Source organism: Gigantopelta aegis, chromosome 14 (genome assembly GCF_016097555.1).
Source record: "Gigantopelta aegis isolate Gae_Host chromosome 14, Gae_host_genome, whole genome shotgun sequence".
Classification (NCBI taxonomy): Eukaryota; Metazoa; Mollusca; class Gastropoda; order Neomphalida; family Peltospiridae; genus Gigantopelta; species Gigantopelta aegis.
The window spans coordinates 2,478,618-2,487,815 of record NC_054712.1 but is presented as its reverse complement, the minus strand read 5'-3'; the positions used below and the strand labels follow the sequence as shown (position 1 = coordinate 2,487,815).

At 33.7% G+C, this 9,198-nt stretch overlaps 1 protein-coding gene across 1 annotated transcript in view; it reads left to right on the top strand.

Moving 5' to 3' along the window:
- Positions 1-4,417, top strand: part of LOC121388388 (uncharacterized aarF domain-containing protein kinase 5-like) — a 12,011-nt gene extending 7,594 nt beyond the window's left edge. Inside the window, exon 6 of the mRNA XM_041519694.1 lies at positions 4,283-4,417. Coding sequence (XP_041375628.1) covers positions 4,283-4,417 — 135 coding nt within the window. The remainder of the gene's footprint in view (positions 1-4,282) is intronic.
- Positions 4,418-9,198: the final 4,781 nt, after the last annotated feature.

Here is a 9,198-nt window from a genome sequence, read left to right as displayed (position 1 = left end):
AAATACCAAAGTGTTATCAAGTGTCATCTTCACATACTGAATTTTAATTGCATTATGGTAGTTTGGAAAGTCAGTGAAAAAAGTTCTGGTATCCTTCTTATGCACAGAAACATGAGATACCGTAGAAAAGAATCGCTGAATCTGATACCAGTGTTCTCCTTAGCATCCCTTAATTCACCCTAAAACTTAAACACCCTTAATTCTTCGTGAAAGGCCCATTTTTCATCCAAGAGTTGCTGGTTCTCTTTTTGTCCATAAACAGGGATCAATGATACCTAGAAAAAAATATGAAAATTTGTAAATTTCTATGATATATAAGTATGAAAGTTTATATTGTGTACATATTAGTACTAGTAACTATAGCATTTTTTGACTGTATCATGTAAGCCCAAGATGTTGGTCAAGGACATATATATTGAATATTATTGAAATATTTGAATACACATAAATGTATTTGTGAAGACATATTGACATCTGTCACTGATGACAATAATACTTATAAATACAATCAGCTCCCCTTTTCTTCTTTATTTGCTGCAAACAAATTCAGATAAACTTATATAATAAAATGCATGTAACATAATTTATGTTTTTAATAAAATATGGTGGCTATCACCAACTTGTGGATCAATATCCAGTTTTATTATTATTATTATTTATTTATTTTTAATCCCAAACACAAATGATTTAATACATCTGATATCCCACCCTGAAATGTGTATACCTTTTATTTTATTATTAAAAAAATCAACTTACACATTACAAATACACCTGTGGATCACTTCTTCAATAAAAAAAAGTAAAACATTATAATTAACATATAATATAATTAATAAATGGAAATATTTCAGAACCATTTTCATATGAAACAATATATATGCTTGATTGCACACACACACACACACACACACACACACACACACACACACACACACACACACAGCTCCCTGTTATTTAATTAAAAATATAAATACTCCAGCCACCTACATATTTTATGGCATAATACAATATAAAAATATATTCAGATTTTTGTGTTTTACCCACTATAATGGATCTGTCAATACAAACAAAAAGTTACATAAAACGTTGTTTGTCGATTGACTGGGTAGGCCTACTGTTCACAGGGTATCTTTGTTTCCATGTCAGTTTGGTGGGGGCTTTTATTATTATTTTTATTTTATTATCCATTAAATTTTTCATTTCAATAAATACTGACGTGTATTAGTATTACGAATGAATAGCATACAACAAAACCTTGTATAAAATGACGATCTCCGTTGGGGGATGGGCAAAGTTGATTGTTGTCAGCTTTAATTGTTCAACGTTTCGCTTCCACTGTATTTGATGTAACTAATTTCATAATCCTTACTACAGTGACTTGTGCATCTAACAACAACGTATGAAATTACCATGACAAAATACCATTCATCAAAACTAGTCTACAATGATTTAATTGACGGAAAAACATTCAATTGTTCATTACTACTAATGCCAGTATTATCAACTGGTTTCTTGCCTACCAGCGCTCATGCGGTACCACGTGATCAAAACATGTGACGTCACCGTGGCTTCTCCTATAGTTAACAAGCCGCGAGATTTTAGTTCGATCTATAGATCGGTTTTTTTTTTTTTTTATTTATTATTGTTCTTTATTGTTTTAATACATGTATTTGGTTGAGCATATCTCGTAATAGGAGTTAGTCATAATTATTGCGTAGTTTGTAAATTTAATTAATCAACGCGTTTGCTACGGTGCTTTAAAGACATTGGTGGAGATGTTCATGCAAAGAATACGGCGATCCCAGTGAAAAAATACTTAACATAATTACAGAATCATTCTTACACCAATCGAGAGATTTCCTTTCAAGGCTGCAGTGAAACTTTGGGCAAGGAAGACAAATCACAGACTTATTCACAATTGAATAAATTGTGAATTCCCTGCCTTGCTGGCCATCTATCTTCACTGTCCCCTTATCTTTGGAATGAATAGATTATCAATAGGCTTATTATAGCAAAATAAACAAATACATCACAAATTATATCTTTTTATTTCATTCAGCAGTGAAGCATAACAAACTATCAGCACACAAAATAAAACAAACAAACATATTATTTATGAGCGGGTTGATCTATCATATCATATGGTGTTATTACAAGGATCAGAGGAAAATGGAAAAAAAATTACATTAAAAATCTGAAAAAATTCACAAAATTTTAAACTGTATTATGGGCCTTATGAGTTGCTCAGATCGCATCTGAGGGCCTGCATTAAAAACATTTCCTGGGGGAGGGTCCCCAGACCCCCACCACATCCGCCTTTTTCTGCCAAATCCAGTGAATGTGTGAGAGACGACGGTCGAGTACGGTGGGTTAGTGGTTAGTAAGAGAGAAGACTGTCGAGTACGGTGGGTTAGTGGTTAGTAAGAGAGAGGTCTGTATGTCGAGTACAGTGGGTTAGTGGTTAGTGAGAGAGAAGACTGTCGAGTACAGTGGGTTAGTGGTTAGTGAGACAGAAGACTGTCGAATAAAGTGGGTTAATGGTTAGTAATAGAGCAGACTGCCGTACACAGTGGGTTAGTGGTTAGTAAGAGAGAGGTCTGTCTGTCGAGTACAGTGGGTTAGTGGTTAGTGAGACAGAAGACTGTCGAGTAAAGTGGGTTAATGGTTAGTAAGAGAGCAGACTGTCGTACACAGTGGGTTAGTGGTTAGTAAGAGAGAGGTCTGTCTATCGAGTACAGTGGGTTAGCGGTTAGTGAGAGAGAAGACTGTCGAGTACGGTGGGTTAATGTTTAGTGAGACAGAAGACTGTCGAGTACAGTGGGTTAGTGGTTAGTGAGAGAGAAGTCTGTCGAGTACAGTGGGTTAGTGGTTAGTAAGAGGGAAGACTGTCGAGTACGGTGGGTTAGTGGTTTGTAAGAGAGAAGACTGTCGAGTACGGTGGGTTAGTGGTTAGTAAGAGAGAGGACTCTCTGTCGAGTACAGTGGGTTAGTGGTTAGTGAGAGAGAAGACTGTCGAGTACAGTAGGTTAGTGGTTAGTGAGAGAGAAGACTGTCGAGTACGGTGGGTTAGTGTTTAGTGAGACAGAAGACTGTCGAGTACAGTGGGTTAGTGGTTAGTGAGAGAGAAGTCTGTCGAGTACAGTGGGTTAGTGGTTAGTAAGAGAGAAGACTGTCGAGTACAGTAGGTTAGTGGTTTGTAAGAGAGAAGACTGTCGAGTACGGTGGGTTAGTGGTTAGTAAGAGAGAGGTCTGTCTGTCGAGTACAGTGGGTTAGTGGTTAGTAAGAGAGAAGACTGTCGAGTACAGTAGGTTAGTGGTTAGTGAGAGAGAAGACTGTCGAGTACAGTAGGTTAGTGGTTAGTGAGAGAGAAGACTGTCGAGTACAGTAGGTTAGTGGTTAGTAAGAGAGAAGACCAGCGTTCTGCCCGCGCTGGTCGGCACTGGTCGGCCTTGCCAGCACTCAGACATGCCCGACCAGCACTAAGCTGTAGAAGTGCTTTTTCCGACCACCACTACTTTTATCACCTGGCATTAATAATTCTTTATTTTCACCATGAAAACAGTTTAAAACAATTGTGACGTACTTTCCGCAATCTAATTAAAATTAGCTCCACTATTACATGTGGATCTAAAGACAGCCAGTTGGAGGTCATGTCCACCAATCAAAACCTTACTTGCAGAATCCTGGCAGTGATTTAAAACTAACAACACTGCGTAGTCCCCAATGTCCAGTTAACATTTCGTCTGTAAATAATAATTTAAATATTGACCAATCACACTTCGCCTTTGATAACGTTATTTGGGAGCATACAAATTCTAAAAATATCGGGCGAGTCTATTTTAGTGGCCGCAGTACAGCGAACCATACCAATACGTACGGGGTGGGTTATCAGTCTTCAATTTTACATTACAAATTATTTATTTTATAAAATAAAACATGTTTTAAGGCATTCGTAATTCACACGAAACATGTCGTATACCCTCAGGATAATTCGGAATGTTTTCAAATTATTTTTAAATCACTGGCAGGATTCTGCAAGTAAGGTTTTGATTGGTGGACATGAGCTGCAACTGGCTGTCTTTAGATCCACATGTAATAGTGGAGCTAATTTTAATTAGATTGATGCGCATGCGCTGATCCAGCTGATATAAAACGACATGAAACAATGTCATGAACAAGCGGGCATAGGCCCGCTAGACAAGTTCTTTAGGTGAGAACAATCCCATGCGAATATAAGTAGTCTCTTGATTAAAATGAATGGCATTTTGTTCAATTTATGAGGCTGAAATCTCACAGCTAGCTGGTCTACTTGGAATTGAGCCCACCACTGAGACCTATCGTCTGTCGTCTGCTCGACTGCTGCGCTTCATCCACATGACACAGAAATCCTGTGTATTTGACGCAATATTTACCTAAAATACTCCCAAATAAAATCTGTGTGCGTCATGGTTGACGGAAAATATTTCCGATGTCAATCGATGTTATATTATTTATTTTTTAATTCGTAAAAACCTAACGATTACAAAGTTCAAAATGAAAATAGCCCAAAAGTTTAACTGGTTCCCAACCTTATCAATATGTTTAACGTAACTTAGTGTAAAAACAGTCTGACTGGTGTAGCGTGTTTGTTGTCTAAATTTAGATCAACGCGAGAATGTCGAAACCGCGGTCTGTATACGAATATCAGATAATAGGAGAAGCCATGTGTTTAGGGAAGTGACGTCACGTATCAGCATGCGCGCGCATCTGGTAGGCAGAAGTCTATCGTAATGGCCATAATAATAGTAACAAAGCGAACTAGCGTAGCGTGAATAGCAAAGAATGGCCAAAACGTGCTTAAAATACCGCTTGTAGCACGGGAACGCTATTCTACATAGCTCCTGTATGGAGGAGATACATGTACTCTTTCCACCCATAAAATTTGACGATTGACCGGGTTCAAAACTATAGCAAACTTCCTTTTTTTTCTTTTTCTTTTCACCTGAATAAATATTTTTAGTCCATGTCTTTTTAAAGCGTCTGGTCCATATTTCAAGTAAAGCATTACAAACGAGCGCGCGCACACACAAATAAAAATAATAAAATAAAACAAGTAGGCCTATATTTTTTATTTAAAACTGTTTAAAAGAAATAATTGGCCTACACTTTGTTAAAGGAAATTATTTCTTTAAACAACCCATATATATATATATATATATATATATATATATATATATATATATATCTATATATGTATGTGTATGTGTATGTGTATGTGTATGTGTATGTGTATGTGTATGTATATGTATATGTATATATTTATATATTTATATATATGTATATGTATATATGTATATATATATATGTATATATATATATGTATATATATATATATATATATATGTATATATATATGTATGTATATGTATATATATATGTATATATATATGTATATATATATATATATATATATATATATATATATATATATATATATATATATATATATATGTATATATATATATATATATATATATGTATATATATATATATATATATGAATATTTGTTACAAATGAACAACCAGTAGACAATATATAGACAGTAGTTATATATATAACACATGACTTGTCTACTGGTTCATTTGTAAGGCTTTTCATCAACAATAAATTTAAGCAAGTATCTTATTAGAAAACTTTACAAAAACTTTAAAACTATTAATTTTATCGTCCTTTTTCATTCCTTAAACTTGATGATATCGGATACATATTAACACATTGTATTAAAATGGAGGAACCTAAATTTAGTTTCCATACATATTCCATGACCACACATACATTGCTCCCTCTAGCTAGAGCGTCCCTTTTTAAATATTAGTACAGAACTTAGCCTTTTAAACAGGATACATTTCAAATTTACTTGGTCCCTCATCTTTGCGGTTCCATCTTCAGAACATTTTGTAGCATTATTTTATATATATATATATATATATATATATACAAAAATTGCCATTAATATTTTAATCGCCTAATCCCATGCAGGCCAGGACCTAGTTTAATACGCAGTCGATCTAGGATTGATTCCTGTTGGTGGTCCTATAGGGTTTATTTCTCATTCCAGCCAGTGCTCTACAACTGGTGTAACAAAGGCTACACTATTTATTATCCTGTCTGTAATGAATGAATGAATGAATGAATGTTTAACGACACCCCAGCACGAAAAATACATCGGCTATTGGGTGTCAAACTATGGTAATGCAAATAAATAAAGTGATGATCAACATCAATATAAAAATTCAAGACTTAAACAAAAACAGTGTAAAGAACTGTGCAAAAACACAAATATCACAGAATTTTACGGATACTGAATTTTACTAAAAACTTAAATTTTGTGCTGTATTGGCCATTCTCAAAGAGAATGTTACACCCCTGCACCACAGTGAGGTTACAGCACACGCAGGGGCATATCCTGTCTGTGGGCTGATGCATATAAAAGACCCCTTATTGTTAATTGGAAAGAGTAATCCATTGTGTGACAGCAGCAGGTTTCCTCCCTAATATTATCTGTGTGATCCCTAAACATGTCCGACTCCATATATCCATAATTAAAATGACTTGAGTGCATTGTTAAATAAAAGATTCCTTCCTTTCAAATCCCAAAGTGTCAGTTACCTTTGACAAGAGGCACAGTTTCAAAGGCTATCACTTTCAACCTGATTAATAAACCAGTTAAAACAACAAATTACTGTAAATGGTAACAATACAATGTTTTAATTTAAGACACACATTAACACAATGCAAATATCATTTGATCATTGGTTTATAATTATAATAGAAAAAGAAAATAATACATATGTGTTGTCTATTGTTTCTGGATATAATTTTATTGATTTTGTAAAGTCTGTTTTTATTAGAAAATAGAGATCCTGGTAAAAAAAAAGATTAAATACAAGTGTTATCAATGTCATCATCACATACTGAATAGCCCCAATAATATTGCATATGGTAGTTTGGAAAGTCAGTGAAAAAAGTTCTGGTATCCTTCTTATGCACAGAAACATGAGATACCGTAGAAAAGAATCGCTGAATCTGATACCAGTGTTCTCCTTAGCATCCCTTAATTCACCCTAAAACTTAAACACCCTTAATTCTTCGTGAAAGGCCCATTTTTCATCCAAGAGTTGCTGGTTCTCTTTTTGTCCATAAACAGGGATCACTGATACCTAGAAAAAAATATGAAAATTTGTAAATTTCTATGATATATAAGTATGAAAGTTTTATATTGTGTACATATTAGTACTAGTAACTATAGCATTTTTTGACTGTATCATGTAAGCCCAAGATGTTGGTCAAGGACATATATATTGAATATTATTGAAATATTTGAATACACATAAATGTATTTGTGAAGACATATTGACATCTGTCACTGATGACAATAATACTTATAAATACAATCAGCTCCCCTTTTCTTTCTTTATTTGCTGCAAACAAATTCAGATAACTTATATAATAAATGCATGTAACATAATTTATGTTTTTAATAAAATATGGTGGCTATCACCAACTTGTGGATCAATATCCAGTTTTATTATTATTATTATTTATTTATTTTTAATCCCAAACAAATGATTTAATACATCTGATATCCCACCCTGAAATGTGTATACCTTTTATTTTATTATTAAAAAATCAACTTACACATTACAAATACACCTGTGGATCACTTCTTCAATAAAAAAAAGTAAAACATTATAATTAACATATAATATAATTAATAAATGGAAATATTTCAGAACCATTTTCATATGAAACAATATATATATGCTTGATTGCACACACACACACACACACACACACACACACACACACACACACACACACACACACACACAGCTCCCTGTTATTTAATTAAAAATATAAATACTCCAGCCACCTACATATTTTATGGCATAATACAATATAAAATATATTCAGATTTTTGTTTTACCCACTATAATGGATCTGTCAATACAAACAAAAAGTTACATAAAACGTTGTTTGTCGATTGACTGGGTAGGCCTACTGTTCACAGGGTATCTTTGTTTCCATGTCAGTTTGGTGGGGGCTTTTATTATTATTTTATTTTATTATCCATTAAATTTTTCATTTCAATAAATACTGACGTGTATTAGTATTACGAATGAATAGCATACAACAAACCTTGTATAAAATGACGATCTCCGTTGGGGGATGGGCAAAGTTGATTGTTGTCAGCTTTAATTGTTCAACGTTTCGCTTCCACTGTATTTGATGTAACTAATTTCATAATCCTTACTACAGTGACTTGTGCATCTAACAACAACGTATGAAATTACCATGACAAAATACCATTCATCAAAACTAGTCTACAATGATTTAATTGACGGAAAAACATTCAATTGTTCATTACTACTAATGCCAGTATTATCAACTGGTTTCTTGCCTACCAGCGCTCATGCGGTACCACGTGATCAAAACATGTGACGTCACCGTGGCTTCTCCTATAGTTAACAAGCCGCGAGATTTTAGTTCGATCTATAGATCGGTTTTTTTAAATTTTTTATTTATTATTGTTCTTTATTGTTTTAATACATGTATTTGGTTGAGCATATCTCGTAATAGGAGTTAGTCATAATTATTGCGTAGTTTGTAAATTTAATTAATCAACGCGTTTGCTACGGTGCTTTAAAGACATTGGTGGAAATTTTCATGCAAAGAATACGGCGATCCCAGTGAAAAAATAATTTACATAATTACAGAATCATTCTTACACCAATCGAGAGATTTCCTTTCAAGGCTGCAGTGAAAGTTTGGGCAAGGAAGACAAATCGCAGACTTACTCACAATTGAATAAATTGTGATTTCCCTGCCTTGCTGGCCATCTATCTTCACTGTCCCCTTGTCTTTGGAATGAATAGATTATCAATAGCCTGAATAGGCTTATTATAGCAAAATAAACAAATGACTCACAAATTATATCTTTTTTAAAATTTCATTCAGCAGTGAAGCATAACAAACTATCAGCACACAAAATAAAACAAACAAACAAACTTATTATTTATGAGCAGGTTGATCTATCATATCATATGGTGTTATTACAAGGATCAGAGGAAAATAGAAAAAAATTACATTAAAAATCTGAAAAAATTCACAAAATTTTAAACTGTATTATGGGCCTTATGAGTTGCTCAGATCGCAT